Here is a 27,512-nt window from a genome sequence, read left to right as displayed (position 1 = left end):
CAAAGAACTTAATGGATACGTATATATGATATTCGTAATACACATACAATGCGATGAATCACCTGACCTTGTTTCTTGAGAATCTTTTGGTGAACGGGAGACCTAGTCGCGGTTATGACGATAGTCTCTCTCTTCGTTACTCTGCAGCATACTTTGCATGACACGTCATCGACTTTACGTCGCACCCCCACCAATTCTCTCTTCTACTGATCCACTTGTGACATTATAATGTGAAATTGTTTCTTTCAGATACTGTAACCATTTAGTGTGCGCGACTGCATGTAAACACATCAAGACGCTTCACATTTGTCGATAACTATTATATACGCTTAATCGATTTGTAAAACCGGTGATAGTGATACGAAAATTGTGTTTAGTGTTCTAAAGAAATAACGCACAGTTATTTAGCCTTTTTAATTGTTATAATCTAAAATTGACATTGACTAAAGGTGAGTAAATAATTTAATTAGATAATGCAAAGTGAAGCAGGAAACTTTGTAATATTGATATTGATTTTTAGCGTATTTTCTTTCATTAATAATACAGAAACGGTACTTCTTTGAATTAGAAAAAATACTTGTCAAATATATCATATACACATAATCCGTATACGACTAATATGCCAATAGTAATATTAAAATACTCTGTTTGTTAAGTGAAATATATTGCATTTTTCTGCTGCATTTGTTTTACTTTTTTTTATTTTGTTTTAAATTGTTGTACTTAACAAATTCAACGGGTGCAGTTAAAAGGAATTAAATAGAAATTCTGTATGTGTAATTTACAAATACGCGTGAAGCAAATTAAATAGGAACTGTTAACACTTTATTTCATAGTCAATTAGTTATTTACAGTACATTAATTTTCCTGTCTCTCTTTGTCTCTCTCTTTCTCAAAGTTTCATTCAAACAATATGAAAATAATGCTATTTCTATATTAAATATGATATAAGAAAATTAAATTTAGATAATGCACATTTGTTTAACTTACATAATAAAGCTTGTGTCTATTAAAATTTCTTCATTTTGTACTGTATGTATTGGTAAAACAATTTTAATATACACGGAAATATATTATACGGAAATATTATTAGTAAAATATAATATTAAACTATTTAATCAAAGATTGAGTACTTAAGGCTATGTATTACAAATAAACATATAGAAGGCATAGAGACTATATATATATAAATAAAATATAGACTATTAAAGTTGATACATTCTTAACAATTCCAATTACTTTATTCCGTCTATCTGTATATAAATACATTATATTTTTGCATAAACTAGATACCTGAATCTCATTCTCAAGCAATTGTATATCTAGATAACAATTGATTATTGATTAACAATTCGTTAATTGTAGAATAACAGAAGCTACATTACAAGGATTTCTTGATTCTTGCAGCATTTACACATAGTTTTTCAACGCTTAACATTATATTGCATATAGCACAATTTTCGTATGAATTGCGCATTAAGTCATCGTTAAATCTCATTTCCTATAGTAGACGCATACGTTCTCCGTTTGTTGCTCCCACCATTCCTGCAAAGAATATCCGTGACGAGCGACGGTTCGTTTCAGTTGGTTACGAGAACCGAACGGAACCGGTACCAGAAGAGCGAATAGAACCTGTAACCGCTTCAAAAGAAGGTAAGAGCCACACCCCAAATACTAGTTTATACATAGACACCGATCAATACAATCTTTGGAATTTCACTACGATAGCTTCTTGGTATTCTTCTTCGCGTATATATCAAACAAGGTTAACTGCAGGTCTTCAAAGATATTTATATCAACCACTCAAGTCATCATTCACCTAAATTTCGCAATGCCGTATACTTATATATATACTTTACATGAACGCACACTTCCTGATAATATGTTTTCTCATATTTTAAAATTATGTACAGTTAGGTGGGAAGATAAATAAGATACGCGAATGGAAAAATAGGACTGTCAAGATAGAAAACTAACTTATTGTGTAACAATATTAAGCATTTCGACTTCATTTCAGATTAATCAAGATTGTTATTAACTAAGATTATATTACAATAAACTTTAAAATTGTTACCTCATTTTAAACACTAACGTTGCTACATTTACATTACAAATCTTTGATAATGTAGTTGTTAGAATTATAATGAAAATGTTATTAATATAGAATGATTTTATGTTTTTAAAGCGATATTTTTAAACATAACTATGTTTTGTATATTACGTTTGAGCAAATTCCTATTTTTAAGGCATTGGAAGCAAATATGTATGATAATTAAAACGTAATATTATTATAGTATACCTAAAGTTTACCATTTTGTTGTAAATATCGCGTCATTAGTATTTTCATTTATTTCTCATGACATTACACCCTCAAATTTTATACGATATTTTAATTGTGTCTGCAACTGTATTTTATTTTTAATCGTATTTTACATGTTAAACATTGTACAATTAATAATGAAACAAATGTGTAATGTCAATCATTAGGATAGGAGTATGAGTTTGATTAAGTGTTTATGAAATGTTACATAATAAATTGTGTTTTCAGGTAGTAATTTATTTTAATGATAAGTTGATCTTAATTGTGCAAATTTTCCGTGAAATAAGAATTCTAAAATATAACTATAGCATAAGTATTATACATATATTATTATTTAATATGATTGTAATATGAATTTGTATTTTTTAGCTGATTGGAATAATGTCGGCCACTCAGTACTATCATGTGCAGGTAATTACTAACTACTTTCTACTTTATGTATACGGTACACGCACAATATGAAAGCCCAAACCTACTTCGTTTTAGAGGAGAAATCTTTTAATGTCGTAAATTAATATTAATATTTCGTAGCTACGCCTGTCGAAACGATAACAATAATGACATTTCATATCAGTTAATTTCAAAATAAAGTTTTGAAGTTCCATTATAGGCATAGTTAAATTTTGTTTGAATGTTTAAACTTGTTTGTCTGATCTTATCTTCCTACAAATTCTCAATCGAATTTAAGTGCAGAGATGGGTACTTTAGAACATTTATCCACATTTTTTAAAGCCATTATTTAACCACTGTCTCAAGTGTGTTTTATCTAAAATAATGATTAAATAAAATAAGTACTCTGATAGATTTTTACATTAAATTACATTAAATCAGCAATTCTTTGAATAGGGGAGATCTCTCAAACCATAAGATTCTTTCTATTGCGTTCAAACAAGTTAAAATAGTTAGAAATCATTAATTAGAATTAATTTCACCATTTTAAAATAGTGTGTATTTTGCACGATAATTAGGATCTAAATTACATACTAAATTGAACATTTATGGGGACAACTAAAACATAGTACAATTCAGGTTCTCAGACACGGTAGAATTACAGTAGAGCATTGTTTAACCTGAATACGATTATACATATCATATTTATATCATATCATACATAACTTGTGGTCTATTTATAAATAATCATGCCGAATCCGTTCCGTGTCCAAACAGTGACCGAACGTTTATTCATTAATATTTGTATACTACCAGCCGGGATATACCCGAGACAAACATGCTAGTCAGACATAGAAGTCAAACTTACGCAAGTATATAACAAACTGCCGTTTCCAACCAAAGACTTAGCTATAGCAGCGATACCTTTGTACGAAGAAGAGGAAGAAGAAACAAAGCAACAAGGAAAGAAAATGCGATTCATTGTACATCCGTTATGGCAAACGGATAAGAAGATTTATTAAGATAAAATCATATTTATAGCGTGATACACGGACGAGACATGTTCAGATACGTTTATACAAGCTCATGCTATGGGCTGGCCCCTCCGGTCAGATCGGCAAATAAGAGAAATATAGGAGATTACCAAATGTGAATGGAATACGTCCACGCTGCGGATGATGACTAACACGATACGGATATATATTTAAAAGTATGGTAACCAATTGAGGTCCGGCGCAAGACCGCGGCTGAGACACGAAACGGATACAGCACGGTTATGTATAAATGAACTTTTAAAGGTCAGTTCAGACGACGTGATTTCTTGACCGATTCGAAAGCGGCGTTCATACTGTTTCATATCTACACCGAAAATCCAACCCTTACGATTTTGTTCTTCGCGATGTTATGCAAATTTATCTCGTGATCTATCAATTTTATCATTTTGGCATCTAGTTCATTTCAAGAGCTTTGTATTCCTTATTTCTTTCTTCCTCTATTCTTCATCTGTTTTCTATACTTTCCGATTGATTCAGTTTTATTACCGGGCCATTTCATACATATCTATGAAGCCGAATGTCGAAAGCGACCGAATCGGTAATTTCACCGTGTACACGCATGTGAATCCTACGTAAACATGTTCTACTAGAAATGACAAGTAATTGATTCGACAAATGAACGATAAGCTATTATAATAATAGCTATTACACACTGCATGCACTGAATATATTAATTCGTAAGTTTGGAAGCTGAACGTGCAGCGGAAATACAGAAACGTGTGAATACTTTTCGGCTATTACCGATTCCGCAAAATTATCGAATCGGTGAAAAGACCGCATCGTTTGAACTGTTTGTAATTAATCAGAGCCTATAAAGGGTGACCCAGTATTGATGGTACAACCTGGAGGAAGCGATTGCACATGAAAAATAAGACGCATGCACTTGAGTGTGCCGTGGTTAACGCCTTCCCGTACTTTAGCGAGTCAGACTCGCGATGAAGATTTTGGTTCAAACACGAATATCGCGAGTCTGACTCGCGACCAGATACTTGGGCCAAACATGAATATCACGAGTTTCATATGACTGACTCGCTAAAGTACGGGAAGGGGTTAAATGGATCATAATACAAACCATATGCCGTAGGTTTATAAGTATTAATAAAGCATGTAATTCTTAAGATTTACTTTATTAATGCAAAAATCGTTGAAAATTATAGCCAACTGTATACACAGGTGTGCTATCCGAATTAAGTTTTCGTGCACGTTTTTTAACGTATTCTCCGTTTCTAGTTTTTCGAATGCCAAAATGACCCTCGCTTTTAATTGCGAAGACTCGTTGTCTTCGGAATAAACTTTTGTACTTTAAACTTTAATATGTACGTTTCTACATAAATGGATAAATTATATTTAATATCACAAATTATACATAAATTATATGTAATATCTATATACACAGAATAGTATCGTCTCATTAAGTATAGATGAACCCAATTATTGGTTTTGCTTCTGCGACGAATAGAAGACGTAGAATGAATGCGAAATAGCGACGAATTACGAATTTCGGTCAACGTTCCGTGATTTATTCTAGGTTAGGTCTCAATTAGTCAGTAGGTCTTGATTTGTCCGCGTTGCCTCACTCTTAACGAAGCCGGTTAATCGAAGACACAATGACAGAACGTAATAAAAATACTTGTTTTATTATTTGAAGGCTAATCAATTCGGATTGCAAAAGACGCGATGACAAAATCTTACTAATAATGTATGCGGTATATATCGTGTTAAAACTATTATATTATAAAATAGAATCGTATTTCTCCTGTAAAACAAAGGGGCTAAAAAATGTTTATTTGTCGTTCTTTCTGTTTAATTGTAATATACATGTCTAAAATATTCGTTAAACATTTTTTAGATATTTACTATTACATATTGCTTTGAAATAAATAATGGAAAGTTTTACATATTTATGTAATATGTATTTCGCATTTTATTTTATTCGTTTAGTGCACACCAACTGTCTATTCTGCTGATCCTTTCGACCCGGAAGAAGATGCAGCTCTTTTACGAACTGCTATGAAAGGTTTCGGCACTGATGAACAGACAATAATCGATGTCCTTGCTCATCGTGGAATTGTACAACGACTTGAAATAGCTGACAAATTTAAAACTATGTATGGAAAGGATCTGATTTCTGAATTGAAATCAGAACTTGGTGGTAATTTTGAAAAGGCAATTATAGCATTGATGACACCGTTACCGGAATATTTCGCTAAAGAACTTCATAATGCGATGTCTGGAATTGGCACGGACGAAGGTGCTCTTATCGAGGTGCTGGCATCTCTTAGCAACTATGGCATCAAAACCATATCTGCTGTTTATAAAGAAGGTAAGCCTGTTTTTGTTCGAATGATTTTTTAAATAAATACGAATATTTAATAGAAATGTAAACAACATTGTTGCAAATAATTCAATAGCTACTAAAATTCCTTCTTTTTAAGGAAGATTCATCATTCGTTCTCTTTAATAAATTCATGCTCACATTATTACATATTTGACCTAAACAAAGAAAGAAAAATGTTAGAAAGTGGCCATTTTTGACATCACCTGGAATTGAAAAATTCATGTAGGACTTTCAAGAGTTTCTCCCGAGGAACAAAAAGTATTCTTATCATTTTCTGAAAAAGCAATGGGGAAGTTATTAGAAATGAATCTAAACATGTGATAGCGATCGAACGATAGCGAACTCACCTATTCCTTATATTTAGTCTTCCTTTTTCTCGAATGTTAAACCATTTCCAAAATAATTAATGAAAAAATCAGCTGACAAGTCGGAAATTAGCTAAAGTTTGGAATCCAGTAGAACCAAAGTACCAGAAAATCATTGCTACATGAATACAACAGCCAATAACGCGTTCGCTCTTCACCCGTTTTGTATTCGGAGACAAACATGTGTACCAATTGCAAGTTCAATAAATTAATGATATTGCAATTATCGGAATATAAGTAGCGGAAAAAATCAGAGTAAAGAGATATTATTGTTATAGTTTCAGTAATCAGAACAGTTACAATTATTTTAAGTCGCAGCTGTGAACTCTGTCATTATAAGATTAACATATCTTCTTACAGTCGGAGAAATGTTTATGTCAAGCATCTTATGTTACAGTTAGAATTGAATCCACAACAAGAAATACGTTCTGTTGCATTGGTTATAAAAATATGAAATTTATATGGAATTAAATAATGGCATTTTGCTAAAATATTATATCCTCGATATTTCATTAGTTTAAAATATTTTGTATACATATTGATAGACAAAAGTAAAGCCATTCTTGTACTCACATGTGAATGAAAAGTCGGCGTGCGCGTTGTTGGTTGTCCAGTTGATTTACCTGCTAATTTCCTTACTAACTACTGTGAAGACGGTTCAGTATCCGAAGAAGGAGATGAAATATAACTCTTAGATGAGTTCGATCATTAGCATATTCTCATGTTTGGATTCATTTTCCACGTTATTTTTTTCAGAAAAATGATAAGCTTTTTGTTCCCTGGTAGACACTCTCAAATATTGTACATAAATCTTTCAACTCCAGACGATACCAAACAATGGCCACTTTTTAACATCTTCCAGTTTCTTCTTCTTTGATATGTTTCTCATGATATTGAGTATATGTTTTACATAAGATATGTTTTAACACAATGCATGTTTTGAATATTAATTGCAATGAATAGTATTAGCTATTTGTCCGGATGATTTAAAATCATTAAAAGAAGATACGATTGGGTACATTTTTCATTTGAAACATTTTTAAAACAGAATTTCTTTATTACTCCACGATCTTCTATGTGCTTAAAAATGTTTGAGTTACTGTAAGCATTGTTAATTTTAATAAGGGTGTGAACATTCTCATACTTGACTACATCAACTTGAATTGACTTAATTGACAATGTGTAAATTTGATAAAAAGTCAACCTCAGGACTTCATTACTGTACCACGTGTTTCTCTATCAGGAAAATCAAATTATAATTTTATCTTACGGTCACAATATATCGTATTTTTTAAATATACAGGCTGAATCAAAACATATGGGAAATACGGCATTATTATACGGCAAATCATATAAACATATACCCGGTATGGCCTTGCGTTCGAATTGTAGCTTATTTTATGATGCTAAATATTAAATAAATCAACGAGTTCCTGGCAAATAGATAAGTCATCCTGTCCTTGTTTGTTGGTCAGCCTACTCTCCAGACTTGAATTGGGAGCATTTAAAATCTCTAATTTATAAAACATCAGTTGACGATGTTGAAACTCCGTCAACAAATCCTTGTAGGCTGTTTGCACAATCCATATTGTGAAGGCAAGTAAGCAACTGTTACAGCACAAAGTAAGCCGTTACTCGAAAATAACGTCATATCGGATGTATGCTGTATGATATCTTCTTACTTTAATGTTCAGAATCAGCCTTTGCCGTACTTCCCTGTATATTATTTTTCTATCGAATAAAAGATTTTCAAAAGATTTAACGCATTTATGTAACAGTTAAGTATATGATGAGCTCCTATTTCAGTATGTATTTCTGGATCTGCTTCAATAAATCGGTAATTTCTTTTCAATAAACACGAGTTATAATATACCTAACTTTGTTACATATATTCATGCAGTGGTTCATGAAAGTATTTGTGCATTTACCATAAAAATCTTTTATGTATATATTGTACATATTACATAAAACATTTTGGAATTTCATTAATGTTATAATGAGAGACGACTGTTATAATTATATTGACAAAATTTCTTTTTAATTTGAAAATATATGTAGAAAATATTTAATACAAACCTATACGTATTAAAAAATATATAGTTGAATAACGACTTTAAGCACATGATAAGTGTTAAAAATGGACCGATTGAATACTTTTACGTACATTTGCAAAATCGTTTAAAATTTTACTAATAAAATCATGACAGATGGGTGTCGTTACAGTTTCGTAATATGTTCACAAAAGATGTCGATACAAAACATGTGATTTCGTGACAGTTAAAAAAAAGTGTAAGAATACTTTATGAAAGTATTCTTACACTTTTTTTTAACTGTCTTTTATAATACTTTATGAAAGTATTCTTACACTTTTTTTTAACTGTCACGAAATCACATGTTTTATATGAAGGTATAAGATTATAAAACATTTTGCATTGCATGTTTTTTATTTAAAAATAATTACTTATTTACAATTGGCATGTTACAATTTTTGATAGAAGCAGTACACTGATATAATTTCTTTCTTAGTAAAGCTTTTGTAAATTCATTTAATTCTTAATTATAATATGTATTCTTTAATGTAATGTTTTCTTTTTCATGAACGTATTTATAAAAAATGTAACATACCTTAATGTTACATCGTAATATAAATTTTATATATATTTGCAGTGTATGGAACGGATTTAGAGGAAGATTTGAAAAGCGATACTTCCGGATATTTCAAGAGGCTGTTAGTTTCACTTTCATGCGTAAGTAAATTTTATAATATAATAATTAAATTGATATGATTATTTAAACTTACAAAACTACTCTTTTATTATTTTTATATTCGTTTAAATTGTAAATTTATCTGAATTATGATATTATCAAAGATCAACATTATGGGACTGTTATTTTAAAAGGAAACGATATGTTTAAACATTTTGTAATACCACCAAACATTTTCAAAAGCACAGCAGTAGTCAGTCATATTTATGTTTCTGGGGTAATTGATGTATATGATGTCTTATACAATAATTGATAAAATACTCACACTGATAACAGAACGATAAATAAGAAATAGGAAACGACATTTTTCTTTCGAATCTCCGTCCTCGAAAAAAGTAAACTTCTTTTTTTACTCGATAACAAATAGATTAAATGGATCTTAACTCGTGATAAATGATAATTATTGGATTTTTAACGCGACAAATTTTACGTTTTTTACATTGAACGGTTTCGTAACAATTTAACACGTTGATTAGCATAATGGATTACAACCAGATATCTATCGTACCAGGTACCGAAAATGCCCTAATATGAAGGTTTTTCTGAGATTTCAGGATTATCTCGATTTTCTTTAATTGCTTGACCTACTTTTCTATTCTAGCGATATAGGGGCTGTTTAAATGATTTCATTCATAGAAAGTCATTCAACAATAAATAAAAGAAGTTGAATGTGGAGAACGAGGTAGTCAGGAAACTGATTCTCACCGATTCCGGAAGATCTTTTTAACTTTAACTTTAACAACTTTACATGCATGCGCCGAGTACCTTTCCATTTCTTACTACGTACAACTATGTCCAACAACTAATATAGGAAGAGTATTAGAAGATATGAAATAAGGACTTTGTGTGGCATGTGCTACTACGAATCCGGAAGTGATAACTAGTGCACGGGCTTTGGCAATTCGATGATTTCAAAGTTATATTAATGCAAACGGGCGCTACTTTGAACGTTCTTTATTTATTGTATGATGACCTTCTATTAGGGGTTGCTTAAATCATGTAAACGCCCTCTATTCTGCTCGAATAAAGAAGTACTGCAAGCAATTTAAAAAAATGGAGGTGATCTTGACATCTCCGAAAAAACTCCATCTACGCAAAAATTATTACTGCCATATCATGGCTCCTCCCGTATTGTACGACTTTTGTAAACAAAGTTTCACCATATCTCTAAGAAGGACGAAACTATTGATCACAGTTATCGCCTCGCTTCTTATATGACGGTGGTGACGACCGTGTTAATGACATAAGAGGGTTTTCATTTTACTGTACTTTTGCGATGTATGTTTCACTGTTACAATCTGAATTCTGAATTCTATCGTGTTTGGGTTATGGCGTGAAATATATGGATGCCACTACGTTGACCGGATAGGGGAAAATAAAATATAAACATTACAAATCGATGTACAAGGATGGGTGTTTCAATACTGAGTGAAATTTGAAAACGGTGAAACTGATGTTTGGGACAAGTGTTCAAAGTAATGGAATTAAAATGAAAATGAATTGAAGATTTACTAATTTATTCGAGTTACTTGTTAAATTTTGTTGTTACAATTTGTGTCTTCCACTTTTATCCATTTGTATTATATATTGACAAATTTATGTTCGATTTAAGTTCATACGTCAAGTCCAAAGATAGAAAGCGCTCTATTGAAAAAGGAAAATTTGTGGCTTCAGAGAAATAGCATGACGTCACACAAATATCAATCTACCTTATATATATAATGCGTGATGAAGATAAAAGTTGATAGCTCACACGCTATTGTCAACGTATCTTAAAAGAATTGAAAATAAATGACTAAGAGCCATTCTATTCTCATTAGATTCTTACCTACATGGTGTTACAAAATTATACGTTATGGCTTTGACAAATGATTCCCATTCTACACTTTCGGATCTATGCGGATCTCTTAAAAAGAGGTACCGAAAAATTGACAACCTTAAATTTCACGTCAAACTTTTTTTATTTCACCGTACTCGTCACGAGACAGAAAAATTTCGAAGACACCACGAGTCACAGATGAGCCGTTCTTTTGGAAAATAGCCTTAGAGTTCCATTATCTCTTACGTTGACGTTACTTACAAACAGACGCTATTTACATTTTGCAGTCAGATAGAAAGTAAATAGCGTCATATTAATGAGGAAACAGAAAGATGAGGAATTATTCTTTAGCACGTAAAATAAATATTCTTCCTAAATAGTCCCAAATATTATAGAACGTAGCATCTATTTTCAAAGTTTCAAGACTCGATGTCATTGATTTCTTTGGAAATCAATACGTAAAGCAGATACGAAGGAGATTTATTATTTTTGTTTTATTGCAAAAGTACTTTTTACTGAAATATCCCTTAAACTTAATACTTCTTTCTTCCAAGTTACTTGTGTTATATCTCTATTAAAATATCTCCTGAACTAATGGTTTTTGGTATGGACTATTATTAAGCATTCAGATGGAACAATGAATTGTTCGATTAACACAATAAGAATTTTGATACCATCCAAAGGAAAACGTAGTTGATCTTCACCTGGTCTCTGCCTGTACACCTGCAAGAAAATAATATCAAACCGTATCATTCTCTGCAATACCATTCGATTTTCGTTTGAAATATTTTATCCTACAATAAGTAATTCCGCAATAGTTTGAAATCATAGAGTTAGGTATACGTTCTATCGAGAGTGGATTATCTCGTGTGCTAAGGAATAATTTTCAGTTTCCTCTTTAATATAACAGTATTTAATTCTTATCTGACTGCAAAACAGACTTTTGTTCCTGTGACGAATACTATACGATTCAATATAAAATATTTAACTTTGAGATTCAATGTCAAAGTCATTTGAAAATGATGAGTCAGTCATATGTCTAATGGATATGTTTGGATAATAATTTATCGGATATCTTCATGAAAAATTGGTGATAAATGTCAAGTTCGATCAGCATAGTGTAGACATAACGTGTGATCTACGGAATGAGAAGTAATTGATTTGAATCGCATAAGAAAAAGCGTAGTTGATGCGTTTTATAGGAGTACAGCAATCAATAAAAGAAGTATAATAGATCAGATTTTTTAATGAGACCTTCGAATCTCTTATATATGTTTTAAATATAAAAGTTCTGCGAATTAATGTGTACGTTCTCCCGTTGGGCTGGGAAGTTCAAGCTGTAACAGCTCTAGAAACAGTGTTTTAAAGGAACATTCAAATAAACTCAAACATTTTTGTTTACTAAATATTCACTTTAGTCACACGTACGAGATGACTAATGAGAGATTAAAAACAACTTTTATCTTTATTATACTTCGTGATGCAACTCGATTAAAACGAGGCACACAGCAAGTCACTCTCAATCTTGCATCCTTATTTTATATTCTAGTTATCCATTAATACACACATTTAATGTCATGTACATGATCGAGACGTATTCAGTGGTCTAATGATCACATAAAAGCGGCACTGTCTTTTCATAATATATCTTTGTCACTATTTTAAACCGTTGTTACGTTCTCTCAGAACGTTTCGCAAATTCCAAGAAGAGGCGATACACGTACATTATCTCACACAGTATTTCAATATTTAAACGCGATAATTTATGAGCTAATTATTCGCATAAGATATTTTATGTACAGTGCACAGTTGATATCACAATCTACACAATTAACAAACGCACAAATATAGAAGTACTATTCTTATTATTATTCTCATTTAGAACAAAAATATATTTAATAAAATATGTATAAATTATTTTATAGGCCAATAGAGATGAAAATCCTGAAGTTGACGAGCAAGCTGCAATGCAAGATGCCGAAAGATTACTTGCAGCTGGTGAGGAACAATGGGGAACAGACGAAAGTACTTTTAATGCTATTCTCATTACGAAAAGTTTCCCTCAACTACGAAAAATTTTTGAGGAATATGAACGTCTTGCTGGTCACAGCTTAGAAGAAGCTATTAAGACAGAATTTTCCGGATCAGTCGAAGACGGCTATCTTGCAGTTGGTAAGAAATATATATTACTTTTCATAAAGAAGTAAAATCGCACAATTTTTATTTGGTACAATAGAAGAAAATGTCGTTAATTTTTTTTATCAATAAGTAGTATGTAATTAGTTTTATGTACTTTATACACTCCTAGTGCAAATGTTATGCATATTATTTATGCTTACATTTTTTATATTTTAAAGAATACTCTAAAACACGTAGCTTGTCATCTAATTGTAGTCTGTCTAACAAAACGAGACAGAGGTAGACATAAAGAAAACGTGATTGCTGCAGCTACAGCTACAGCCATTGGCTGCCGATAAGTGATACTCGATTGGCAGTCATTAGCTGTAACCACAGTAATTACATTTTTTTATACCTTTAACTTTAAATAACTATACATATATATCTAATCTAATATATACCGTATTATCTAATATATACCATATAATATAATTATATATATATAATTACATGTACACATATATGTAATTAGATTGTGAAAAGCTTATCATGTAGAGTCTGGGAAAAATCAAGGGAAACATATCTTATTGTTTTCTAAATAAGTATCAACACTCCGGTACCACATTTATGCAAATGCACATATATACTTGTATAAAGATCGAATAAGCAGGACTTCTACTATTACATCACTAAAGGTCTGGATAATTATGGATGTTTCATTCGCTTCACCGATTTCGATGATTTTTTAATATGTGTTAATATAAGAACAACTTTTTCCTGTACATACAACCGCTACTCAGCCTTCATTTCTAAGATATTCGCAAAAATCTGCCGGTACCACTACAGCGAATTCTGTCTATAACTGTCCGTCTGTGACAGTGTATTGGTTACCAGATGCCTCACAGAGTGATATACTGACGCATAAAGTAAAATTGTGGGCAAAATCAACTGTAGTGGTATCGACAGTCTTTTGGGAATATTTCGGAAACTAAGGCCGATTGGTGATTATATGTATAGGAGAAAGTTGTTCAAAATGTTGATTTTTACGATATAACACCAACCTTGCCGGAACCGGTTTCAAAATTTACTTTAAAATTGTATATTCATTGTTATTTTTTCTGTTCGTCTAACTTTATGTAAATTCTTATATTGACCCTTTGCACTCGGAGCCATCTCGAACGTCACCTATCAGCAACTCGGTGCCACTTTATTGCGAAAACGTGGACTCAGGAATCGTCAAAATAATATAAATAGTACAGTTTTGGAGCCAAGTAATGTACTGTAATATTTGATTTATCTGAATTCGTAGACATTGAGGATCATATTTTTTGCCAAAAAGTCAAAATTTTATTTCTTATAGTTTTCTTAATTTCTAAATTTTGAAGCAATTCCCAATATGCATTGCAGGCTGGTTTATACACGTTTTAGAATAATAAGTTGTTTTACGCTTTTCGCCTGCTGTTTTCCTATCAGAACAAACGATGCAGTTCCGTTTTCTTTCTTCCACATTGGGAATATGTTAGTTTGTTGTCTAGTCTATTGTCCGACGAAGATGTGGATGGACGTGTTGTGTTCTTGATTCCCGAAAGTCATCTCTCAACCGATTTATATGACTTTTGACAAACTTGTAACGTGTCATTGGTTCTTCATTTTTTCTTCCTTCTGAGGTAAATTACGAAATTACAAAATGATATTTGTCACAAGAATATGACTTTTCTGATTTTCTGACTTATTAGTGCAAGAACCTATCTGTAACGCTCGACGCTTCAAGACCAACTGAGATCAACTTTGAAAATCTTTCTCTCCAGTTTTATACTTGTTTATTTACATCCTCAAATTTCACCATACAGTGCGAGATATACTTGTATACCAATCTTTTTCTACAAGTCATCCTTATCGCTCTTTTCAAGTGGAGCGCTGGGATCTTTGCGAACGTATTTCTCGTTTTCTCTTCCGATGTAAAATCTACTGATATTTTTTTCATATCTTGGTAATTGTTCTATATTTTTATATGCTTTCTTGTTCCACTTTAATAAAAAAACTTTGGGGAAACATGCATTTCTCAAAAAGTTGCGGTGGAATAAGTTCAGGTGTTAAAAGGTTAATAAGAATTGAGAAATTAATTAATCAGATAGTATAAGAATTTACATAATGTTAGATGAACAAAAGACATAACGATGAATGCACAATTTTAAATTAAATTTTGAAACCGGGCCTGGTAAGTTGGCGTTAAACCGACCGCCGTAAGGCAATTCTTGGCTCTTAACTTTCGAGTTGTCAAAAATTCTTCTCCTAAACATCGCTTTTGTGCTAAATCCATGCTACATAAATTATTTTTAAAACTTCGGCCATATCGGTAGGTTTTCAGAAACTTTTCCGTAAACGAGAAATAAAGTCAGCCTCCCATAATAATTGCGTATAATCCAATATAGGATCCTTTACCAAAGATTAATTGTTTACTCGTGCGATTTGTTTGTGTGAATGCTAAAATTAAAATTATCTGACTGAATATCAGAATTAGATTATATAAGGTGTTCGAAGTTCAAACAATTAAACTTCACCAGTATGTTTTATGAGCAGAAATAAGAAAAAGATGTTATATAAACGTAGGCCTGCAAACGCTTTATAATCACGCTTTATTACATTGAAAAAACATTGCTTTATGTTTTTATTTCAAAGTGCAGTTCCCCGTTTTGAATACAAGCTTACCATCATACGAAGCTTGAGTTTATCACTCTCCGAATATTATATTTATCTTGTTTTAGTTCAGCGAATGACCATTAATCCTTTCTACGAGTTCTTGTCGTAAATTGTCTCTTGTACGACTCTCCACACAATTTCTTTCATTGTTGCCCACAGATAAGAGTCTAATGATGCAGGGCCAGGTGATCTCGCGGGTCAAATAATGTGTTCTCTCCGACTAATCAAGCCTGTTCTCTTTAGGTTCCATATTTTTCTTATAGCTCTTTTTATAAAGCGTTTGTGGATCTTTGTTAGTATGTATAATGTTTTTTCTCTTATTATTTTTTCTGCATTCTATTAGAATGTAGAAAGTATGTAGAACATACTGGTGAAATTTAATTTTGAGTGGTTTGGATTGTTTAAGAGAAGTAGTATTAATTATTGCTTCAAAGAGAAGAGACCTGGAAGAGAATAAGTCAATGAATGAGTGCATATATATGTGAATGTTTGGATTCATTATTAATATCATACTATATAATAATAATATATAATAATAAATGAATGACAGAAGTAGTGAAGAGGGAAGTCGTTAGAAAGAAACGAAGTACCTAGACAGATAGGGATTTTTTAAAGGAGTTCAAATTAAAATCACATTAAGAGAATTCCCTGAATAAATTGGCAGTAACACCTAGTCCCTGCTTTGCGCGTGTCACTAGAGTCGCTACGAAGTTTTTAAAATAGCGAATGAGAAATTCTTCTTTCCTTCTAAATTCGTATTAATTGTTCTATTCATCTCGTTGGATGAATCCAATACTTGCTACTTACTTTCATTTTTTTACTAGCTCTTTTCTGTATAAATCAAATGGGTAATCTTTTATTTCAGCATTTGCTCGCGACAGCCTTTGCTAAAAGATGTGTATTGTTTTGCAGACAAGAAGTTGTTGCCAACCGAAAAACAAATAAATATTATTGTCAGACGCATATCGCTATGTGAAAAAGCTCTTGAGCTGAGATTACGTTAATCGAGTCGCGCTGGATCATGCGATTCTAGTGACTTGACCGGAAATCGGCCGATGTCTACCTTATTTCAGTCTTTTCTCGACGACGAAAGTGGTAGACTGTAGTGACAATGAATTCCCTCAACCAGCACTGTTATCTAAGCACTGAACACTGAAATACTAGATTGAAAAAGTAGATCTTCAACTCAGTCGTTTCACTGGATTACTTGTTGCGATGACAACACTGTCTAGATCGAGGTTAGGTTGAGGTTAGGTTCCAGTTACAATCCAGTGTTAGGCTGAATAACTACATTCGCATGATAATCGAATCAGTGTAAACCCAGCTAATTGTAATTGCGACAATTTTCTTTAAATCTGAACTAATCTTCACAGCATATTCATTGTACCAAAGATTCGTAGTTTCGTTGCGATCACATAATTCCAAGTACAATTCTTTGTAATAATTTTTTCATTGCCTTTCGTGAAAATTCATTTTGTGGCTATTACGAAAGTGCAATGCAAAATACAGGCTAACAAATTAATTTTGAATTTGTTTATTTTAGTCAGGTGTGCACGAGATAAAACTGCATATTTTGCGGAGAGATTATACAAAGCAATGCGTGGATTAGGTACAGATGACTCGACATTGATACGCATAATCGTAGCTCGATCGGAAATCGATTTAGGAGATATTAAGGAAACTTATCAAAAAATGTATGGGCAATCGCTTGCAGGTGATATCGATGTAAGTCAGAGATATTTCATATTTTTATCTAAATACTTGGTGTTTTTGTAAAAATGTTTCTGTAATATTTACCTTCCCTTTTTTTTTTAACAATAAAACTTATTTAAAATACATATTACGAAATATAAACAATGTCATTTAACGACAGGCATATCAAGTATCCTTTAAAAATAGATATTTTAAGCTATAGCAGCTAAAAGAATCGTATTGCTAGAATTATGAAAATGAAGGATTTCTTTGCAGAAACATTTATACTTGGACTCACACTCATCAAAATAATAATGCACAATATACACGTTTTAATTTTACACACACACGTGTTTTAATTTTTCATAAATCACTTCATTCTTTAACAAGTACCTTGCCTGTACCTTGGCTGCCCATAATTTTCCATAAATTTCAGGATGACTGTTCAGGAGACTACAAGAGACTCTTGCTTGCTCTACTTGGATGAAAGCATTTCATGTTCTACAATTCTTTTTATTTTTAAATCTTACTTTAACGCCAGGAATATATCTTCGCAACATTCCGCGAAGCTGTATAGATGTCTTAACTTTAATTTGTTCTAAATTACATCAATAATTAGCAGTGATTACGGTACTGGCTGGTTTTTGTTTGACTTTGTTGATTATGATGTCGTATATGAGTTTGCTCGTAAAATTAGTTCGTTCGCATCGAAATACACTATACTAATCTCTGTGAGACCAATCGAGTGAATATAAATAAATATTGTCTGTTATAATTGTTAAAAATTACATACCGAAATTCGTTAATTAATAAAGTAATTCATATGCCAGTTAACTAATTTTACTAATTTCAAACCGCTTTCATAATGTGCATGCGTACGTGTACATTGAATCTGTATATAAATATAATATTATTTTGCACTTATTACATTGCTTTAATCCTTCCTACATTCTGTTTGCATTTACAGAGTGACTGCAGCGAAGAGTTTAAGCGGCTTCTGATCGCACTTTTAAATTAAAGAAAATCATGGAGAGGAATGTGTTTATTAATTTTATTTAAGAAAAAAAAAAGTATAGGCATTTCTAACATAAATGTTAATAATATGCATCTCACATAACTGTAATATATGTTTCGTTTGCAATAAATTTGCACGTTCGCAAACGACTTTTTATTTATCGTGGACTGTAAGACGAAAACACCAGTATCTTTTTTTTTCCAGAGTGATTGCACTGCTGAGTGGAAAAGACTTCTGATTGCGATGTTGAATTAAAAATAGATTTATTCGATAAAAGTCGTTGAAACAATACCCGTATATTACGATACAAAACAACAAACTACATATTCATTGTATAAGATTGAGAAGTAATTTGGAGTTTAAGGAATAAATTACCAATGATATTAAAAAGTTAAGGAATTTAATGCAGCCGAAATATTCAACGGATATTAATGTTATAGCGCACAGATTGTAAAATAGAATTATTGAATAACATTTAGTAATTATGTTAGATTGGTAATAATGAAATAATAAGACAATAATAAGAAAAACGGAAAAATGGTAATCGAGCAGCTGAAACATGGGTGATACAAAATAATTTTCATAATATTCAATGTATCTTATTTATTAAATGTTTCTCCTATTGTATAGAACTAACATTTATTTCTCAATACTCCACAACAGAGTATTCTATGACAGTTGTCGGATTTGAGGAGTATAAAAAATAAAACGAAAATAAAGAATAATAGAATTGCGTTTCAATTTCTGTTCGTTACTTATTAATATTTAAAATCGATTCAAATATTCATTACCCGGTATGAATGAATGTAAAGGATCTCAAACGACTAATCAGGAACGACAAATCGATCGTTCAACTCTTACAAATTCTCTTAAAGAAGAAGATTATGCAGAAATTATTTACATAGCGAACGATCATCGATTTCAATGACATTGAAATGTGTTGTCAAGAGCAACATTCTGAAAAATAATTTCCATTTATTATCTTTAGTTTTATGTTTTTTACTGTACCATGTTTCATCCTCCACAGTTCGTTTCCCCGTCAATAAATTTTGAATTAGGATCGGGGACCTGTAATCAAATGCTAGTTATACGGAATTGCATCTAATGGGTTAAAAGTCATCAGAACTGAGGTGTATGCAGGCGATAGAAGGTTTAGAAACACTAGAGTATGTTTAACAATATAATTTATTAATGTATACTCTACGTGTACACTAGCCGTATAACACAACTTGCTGGCTTGATTCGTGATTAGGAATATATCGGCGCAGGGGAAGTATCAACTTAGCTGTTACTGTTCGATAACAAAAACACTCGATAACAAAAGGTTGCCTCGCTTCCCTATTCGCTATATTTATAACCGTCGGAGTTGACAAAAGGCGTCGGAATTTTAATTTCGAGGGTGTTCTCGAAAGATCCCAACGGTCGCTGAACTCTCGACCTTGTTTACGAATTTTGACTTTTCGGGTAGTCGAAGCGAAGGCATATGATCACGACAAAAACGACGGATTTTGATTGACCTTCGGTAACCGCCTAAGGTTGTCGGATCTATGATAAATTAATCTATCGGTAAACACGGTTTTTGCGTAGCGGGTTTACTGCACGGAAACCGTTATGAATTTTACCGTCGAGTGCCGCTACAGAACTAAGCAACAACTATTTTGTCCTTCATTTTTATTTTTTGACTTCGAAACATATTCCTTGGGTTTTCTAGCAATTGTTCCCAAACATATAGCGCGTATAGTACAAAGATGAACAAAATCCCTATAATATATTACAACAATTGGAATTAAGTATAATTTATTTACATAGTATTCTCTATATTAAAAATGTTTCAAGTTTGAGAGAAAAATATTCGTATAAAAAGTTGATTAATTATCTAATACACAGAACTAGATACGAGAAAGATAAACTACAGGGTGTAGAAAGTATTCGTGTACCGATGAATTTCAAACATGACTACGTGAAATTGTTGTTTATTAACGTCTTCTAAATTTTTTAGAAACAATAAATAAGTATATATTAGGTCATCCTATAAGTTCGTGCCGTTTTTCCAGCGGTTATATATGTTAACATTGTTTACATATCTTTCAGTTTCATGAAAAAATGTAATCCCCCTCTCGTTGTACAACTTCTTCCCATTTTTCATTATTCCGTCTCGATAAAAGTTCTCTCGTTTTTCTTTAAAATATGAAATGTATACACAAAGGTCGGCACGAACTTATGGGATGACCTAATATTTTGAGAAACCTCTAGAATAGATACAATCCAGAAAATATTAATTACCTGTACAACTTGTGGAATGAGCAAGAAAAAACAAAATATCGATAGAAATATACAAACAATAGGTATTCTTACAGTTCTTATTTCAAATTGCTTACCGGAGAATGCATAAAGTAAACACATAACATTACTGTTTCGTAATCATGATTGATGTTGGGAACGTTATCGGCATCAATAGCATTAACAATTTCGATGTATTTAGAATTATCGTTGGAAAATGGGACGTAAACGTGCAGAGACTACGATAGGTGAAAGACAAATTATTACTAATGTGTATAATAACGTATAGCGTAAAAATTTAGCAGAAATTTCACGGATAGTAAACAGACCTCGATCTATTATACAAAGCATAATTGATAGGCATGGTCTACGAAAAAGACTGGAAAATAACTCAGGAAGTGGAAAAATTAATCAGTATACTGGCCGAATTATTATTAGAATGATAAGATAAAATGGAAAAGTAAGTGCGATAGAAATAGTTGGGCACCTTAAAAATAATTTCGATATCGATATATTTGTTAGTACTGTGCGTAGTTTTGTACGAAATCGAGGATTTGCCGATCGTGTGGCCCGCATAAAATATTTTCTAAGAGAAACAAACAAATAATAATATCCGTACGCCAATGAGGTACTGCAACGAAGTGATTTTCACGGACAAAAACAAATTTAATATTTTCGCGTCCGATGAACACTACTATTTGGGTGAAAAAAATGAAAAACTAAAACCAGAAACTTAAGAATTGTAGTGAAACATGGTGGAAGTTCCGTAATTGTTTTAGGTTGCACTAGTGCAACTGATGTTAATTCGTTACAATTTACGGTTTATGTTGATATTTTAAAATGGATATGAAAGATAATTTCGTTTTCATGTATGATGACGATGCATACCATACCATACCATATCAGAATGTGGATACCGGCATATTTAAAATCTCTTGATATCAGCTCCATAAAAAATGGAAATTTCCTCACAAGAAAATTAAGGGATGCTCTTTTGGAGAAGTGGAACAAGATCCAGCCACACATAACATCAAATTTTACTAATTTAATATCTAAAAGAATTGCAGTAATTATAAAGTCGGAAGGATATCCTAGAAAATATTAATTGTCTGTTTACATTGACATTTCATTATTAAATTCACTTAAATTGCGTTTCTTTATAAATAGTTAAAAATTTAAGAATTGTACGAATAAATATTGCGTACATATTTTTGCCACTGTTTGATTTTTCTCGTAAATTTCGCAAGTTATACAAGCAACTAATTCTTCTTTGCATTGTATCTATTTTAGATATTTTCCACAATATTTACTCACTCGTAGTTTATAAAAAATTAGTTAATAAATAACAATTTCACGAAGTATTGTTTCAAATTAATTGTTTTATGAATAATATCTACGCTCACTGTAAATATCTCTGCCGGAATTGAATAGATATGAAAATGTCTGAAGTACAGTTGTATTGCTCAAGATAATCTGTCTGTTTGATGATTACTTGCCCTCCGATCTTAGTGATTTTTGAACATGTCGAAAGCTCAACATTTTAAACAACTTTTTGCTATACATATGTCGGGTTCACACTATGATTAGGGTTAGACAGATTAGGATTAGAAGACATTGACTAGCGCAAACATAACTATTACAGGATTTGACAAGCAACCGCGGCAGTCAGACACTCGAGATGCCAATGACAATGATCCCAGGCTCAATAACGAATCCGCGATCAACGGGATAACAAAATGCGCTTTCTTCCAAAGCCCAAGTTGCACTCAACTTGCTTGTCCACAGTACAAGTATTACTAAACTAACTCTTTGTTTAAACGTGGAATATCCACCGAGCGTAAAGACGCTATGTAACTCGCTAATGCGACTTCACGAGAGAATGACTTTCCGTCACGATGATACTGCAGAGGAAAACTATGGCGAGGTGTGTCTAAGGACACGAGATCATCGAATTCGTGGAGAGACGCCTTCGTTCGGAATGTTTTTTTTTTTTTATTTATTTATTGAAATTCACAATTTGTCCAATTTGGACATTTGGTAGAATTTTTTAACCGTTATATTAACATGTTGGTGGCTACCCCTAGCGGGGTACCATCCTCGCGTTTGTTAGGTTATATCCTTTATGAGGTCTGCTGGGTGCTTCCTTTTTAGCCTTCTGTCCATGTTTATGGTTTTGTACGTTTCCGCAGCTAGCCGGTTTGGGTGTGTTGTTATTCTTGATTTGTATTTTTCTGAGTATCTGCTAATTTCTTCCTTGACCTTTGGGATTCCCAGGTCCCTCCGTATGTCATCATTTCTAACGTACCATGGTGCGTTTACTATTGTTCTAAGGATTTTAGCTTGTATTATCTCTATTTTGTTTATATGGCTCATTGCTGCCGTCCCCCATAGTGGTATTCCGTACGTCCAGATTGGATTTACGATCGTTTTATATATTTTTAGTTTATTTTCTATGCTTAATTTGGATTTTCGGCTTGTTAGCCAATGCATTTGTCTCCTTGTTTTCTGTATTTTTTCTATTATTGATTTGGTATGTAGTTTCCACGTGAGTTGTGTATCTAAGTGGAGTCCTAGGTATTTGACATGCTTCGTTTGTGTTATATGCGTGCCGTTCAGAAGGATGTTTAGTGGTATCTTTTTTCGTAGCGTGAATGTAAAATGGTTGCATTTATTGGGGTTTGCTTTTATTTGTTTTTCTTGTAGCCAATTTTCTATTTTTATGATATGTTCTTGTAGTATTTTGACTGCCGTTTCTGGGTTACTATGCCTGACTAGTATAGCTGTGTCGTCCGCGAATGTCAATACTGTGCTGTTGGTAGTTGTTGGTATGTTCGCCGTGTATAATGTGTATAGTATTGGGCCTAGGACGCTTCCTTGTGGTACCCCTGCCTTGATGTCTTTAACTTCAGAATATGTGTACTTGATTTTTATTACGAAGGTTCTGCTGCTTAGGTAGGATTTTATTAATTGGTGTATTTGCTCCGGGAATTGTTCGGAATCGTTTGGAATGTGAGGGAAATTGACGTTGTTGTTAATTGGTCAATTTCTATGTTGGTGGTTGAAGAAGGATGCTAACCGCCCTTGAGGGAAAGTTGTTAACGGGAAGCGTCATTCGTGAGAAAAGCAGATTTTCTGTATCTTCTCGTAGTAGGTGGTAGATTTAGGGACTGTTAGGATAAAGACTGTTTGTCCGTTTGAAGAACTTTAGTTAACTAAATCCTGAACATTCCTAGCTGAACATGTACTGTGGAGATGTATCGACATCTGGTAATCATCTTGCTCGAAGAATAGGGTCTGTGTGTGGCGAGCCACGGGACAAAAACCGTTGGAATGTTTACTGTCGCGTGCCGCTACAACTATTTCTTTTAAGGAGAGCTATAGAATTACTCCATCCCTATGTTAGGTAAAAACGTTCATCCCTTGACCGCGGCTACGTTCGGCGACTGATTGTCGCCTCGAGCCCAAGCTCATTATCACAAATCTCGAACAATTATAATCGAGTTAAATTATAGAGACTAAAATGTTGGGAGTTTTCTGAAGAATTCCAAAGGGAAGGCCACAGTGTCCTTTAATCCCCGACATATATAACCGGTGGCTAATCTTGATTTCCGAGAGATTCGCAAAAAGACACTACAGTGGCACTACTATAGTGCATTCTACCTGTGTCACTATTGATTACCCAAATCTACCTCTTACGTTCAAATGTATATATTTTGTAATAAATGTGTCTAGTAGAAACGCGCACTACACATACAAAATGCACCCAAGCGATACTTTAACTTAATATTTTCGGTTCACGGAAAGTTCTTCTTCGACTGTCGGAGTGGTTCTGTTCTAGTGTCTTCCTTCAAAATAGCTAAAACATGGTAATATAGCGGTTGAGAGTTCATTCTGAAAGAAAAATTTACGACACTCATCACCAATGCTTTCACCTTCTTTGTATAACTCGAAATTATCCAACAGACATAATATTTGAAAAGTTTCTTTTGAAAGTAAAGGTATGGCATCGAGTAAACGAATAGATAAGCAACTGAATGTGTTTAAAAAAAGCGCAAACCTATTTTGCATAATCTTCAAACTCTACATAGTTAGAGATTGATTCATATTTCCTATTTATCAGATGATTCTTGGAAAGGTGGATTTTCTATTTACCAGATGAGTTTTGGAGATAAATCGTTCCTTTAAGCCTTAAATAACAGCCAATAAAGTAATAAAAATATTAGAATATTGACTTTAGTTTTTATGACTGTAACTTGTTTTAAAAGCGGAAAGGAAAAGATTAGCACAACTATCGCATTTATTATTTATTTTGAAGCAACCAATGTGACTGTATTCGTAGAATAATATAAAATATTAATTTGACATTTTGTGATGAAAAGTGAATATTTACCGGAAAATTTAAAGTCGGATTTTCAATAATTCTTTCAAAATGTATACGTATACTCGTAAATCGGCGAATTCTTTGTGTTCTTTGTTATTTTTTAAATATTTTTTATTTAATTAAGCAATTTGGGCGTGTAACATGTACAGGGCGTGTTGTATCTGTCGTGTTCATTGTGTATTTCGTTTGCAAGAAAACAGAGACTATATCGAACATTTACTGTAATATAAAACGATTGCTATTTTGGGTACGATTTTTCTGTGAATAGTTTGAACACTCGCGTGTGTGATTCCTCTGTGTATATCCGCGAATGGGACGATGGTGAAATTTGTATAAACATTGTTTATGTGCACTATTATTTATTAATTATTTGTGGAGGCAAAGGAATGGAGAAAACATTAATTCTCTCTATTCGCAAAATTCTGTGAGGCGGTTTTTGATGTGCTGTGATGGATTTTAACGAGTAGGCAGCTTTAACGTTTAATCTAAGATTTTTCTTACGAAACGCTGCACACAATGGTTTACGTCTTCAAATGGTATGATCTTCTTCTCTACGATTTGTACGAGCTAAGCAGCTGAATGTATCGTTCGATTTGAAGATCCTTGTGCATCCCGCTGATTTATATTTGCGCATGTAAGGAGGTTTGCACGCGCACAGGCATATTTCAGCTAATTTTTAATTGTAAATAACTAACAAACTAACTAATAAATAAATAACTATCTAACAAACAAAGCCAAAAGCGCAATTTTTTATTCTTGATTTTCATCTTATCCTTGCTTCAAGAATCACCCCTTAAATTTTTTACACCTGTAACCGAACACCCTGTATAATACAAAGTGGTTATCTGTTGATGATGAGGAGCATTGCAGCATTTTTAACGATATGGGACAAATAAGCCCCGTAGGATTTGTCATGATATTATGTTACGTTGCACTGCAAAGACTCAATTAGCGTTTCTTTCGTTGCAAGATGTGAAAAAACGAGGGAAGTATCAGCTTTGCAAATGGCTAAAGTTCAATGAAAAAGAAATCACTTAGGAGGAAGGTTCGTTACCTTGGCCTACCGTGGCTTATACCTCTTTCTTTTTTGCGCAAGGGGGGGGGGGAATGCACAACAAATATCAACAGTGTTCAACAATACAACAATACAAAATGTCAACAGCGTTCCTCTTTCTCCTCTTCTGAACCCATATTGGTCTTCATGGTTTTCCAACCTAACCCCAACCGTTTCTTTTTCACGAGGAGGGGAAAATGCATTACGCATACCCAGTGACCCGCGTCACTGGGTTATGTGGGACTCGGCAGATGGTAGCGCCATACCCACTAGAAACCCCTCCTCTTCCAAGCCTTCGCAGTGCGGAGGGTCTCGCCGTCACCGCTAAATAAGCGTTACTTCAGCGAGACCCCAGTCGAAGCATCAACTTCTTTTAAATCCATACTGCCCACAACCTTATCAATGATTGCTCCTTGCGGTCACATTCCTCTTCTTTTAGCACGATTTTTGGCTATTTCCTAGGCTTGCCTAGACTTCATTACTATCGTGCAAAAGACTCGGAACTGCCCCCAGATATGGTCGTTGGTCCAGACTAGTGCGATTATGTTATGCGCTGTAAAAATATCCCCCATCATGTTCTCTAGCGTGGTGCGTTGAATTGCTCATCTGGGACATCTTAATAAAACATGTTCGGCATCAACTGGGCTCGCGTCACAATTCCAACACTTATCGTCAGTTTCTTTATTGATCCTGATCCTGTAATTATTGAAAATACCATGCCCAGTCAACATCTGCATGGTGAAGTGGTCGATACTTCTTTTCCTCTTCCGCAAGGTGGTTGCATCATCGATCAGCCTCCTTGTCCAGTTATTGGTGTTATACTTGGACCATTTCCTTCTCCACTCCTCCAAAGCTTCCTCTTCATGCAGCTTAAGCTGATCGAATATCACCTCTGGATTCTGGAGGTCAGGTCGGACTAATTTCTCGACCTCGCAAACTCTATCACGCCACCGCGCCCTGATATGAACGGGCATGGTCCCCGTCAACACGCACAACGCCGCATGCGAGACTGTCCTGTAGGGCGTCGAGGTACTTGTTAAGGCACTTCTCTGCGCCTTGCAGAGTTCTTTCACGACCTTAGTCTTACTCAACGCATCCAGTCACACCGGGGAGGTGTATAGCACGACCGACTTCCATACCTGGTAGTACAGTTTCCTGCAGGCATTAGAGGGCCTGTTTACATTCGGCAGGAGCCCTCTGATGGCTCCTACAACAGCAT

The 27,512-nt window shown here is 33.2% G+C and overlaps 1 protein-coding gene and 1 long non-coding RNA gene across 8 annotated transcripts; one reads left to right on the top strand and one right to left on the bottom strand.

Moving 5' to 3' along the window:
* The first annotated feature begins 238 nt into the window (after window positions 1-238).
* LOC126926087 (annexin B9-like) lies at window positions 239-19,319 on the top strand. Of its 7 annotated transcripts, none has more exons than XR_007714259.1 (9): window positions 240-449; window positions 1,508-1,653; window positions 2,690-2,731; window positions 5,707-6,088; window positions 9,136-9,215; window positions 12,979-13,225; window positions 17,415-17,596; window positions 18,000-18,193; window positions 18,783-19,319. XR_007714259.1 is itself a non-coding variant. In XM_050742212.1 (8 exons), exons 3-8 carry the CDS (start codon window positions 2,702-2,704, stop codon window positions 18,831-18,833), a joined length of 972 nt encoding a protein of 323 aa, XP_050598169.1. In that variant the 5' UTR covers window positions 239-449; window positions 1,508-1,653; window positions 2,690-2,701; the 3' UTR covers window positions 18,834-19,319. The 7 variants fall into 7 exon arrangements, 5 of the variants coding, with proteins under 5 accessions (XP_050598169.1, XP_050598168.1, XP_050598171.1 ...); XR_007714258.1 differs by lacking the exon at window positions 18,783-19,319 and adding an exon at window positions 18,531-18,724; XM_050742212.1 differs by lacking the exon at window positions 18,000-18,193 and having other exon boundaries at window positions 239-449.
* A 426-nt stretch (window positions 19,320-19,745) lies between these two features.
* Window positions 19,746-21,162, bottom strand: LOC126926113 (uncharacterized). The gene is made up of 2 exons (XR_007714280.1): window positions 20,862-21,162; window positions 19,746-20,339 (listed from the first exon to the last, which is right to left on the bottom strand). It is a non-coding gene; the product is annotated as an uncharacterized LOC126926113 (long non-coding RNA).
* Window positions 21,163-27,512: the final 6,350 nt, after the last annotated feature.

Source organism: Bombus affinis, chromosome 17 (assembly GCF_024516045.1).
Source record: "Bombus affinis isolate iyBomAffi1 chromosome 17, iyBomAffi1.2, whole genome shotgun sequence".
In the NCBI taxonomy this organism is placed as follows: Eukaryota; Metazoa; Arthropoda; class Insecta; order Hymenoptera; family Apidae; genus Bombus; species Bombus affinis.
The sequence above is the reverse complement of the archived record's forward strand: the minus strand, read 5'-3'. Positions and strand labels throughout refer to the sequence as shown.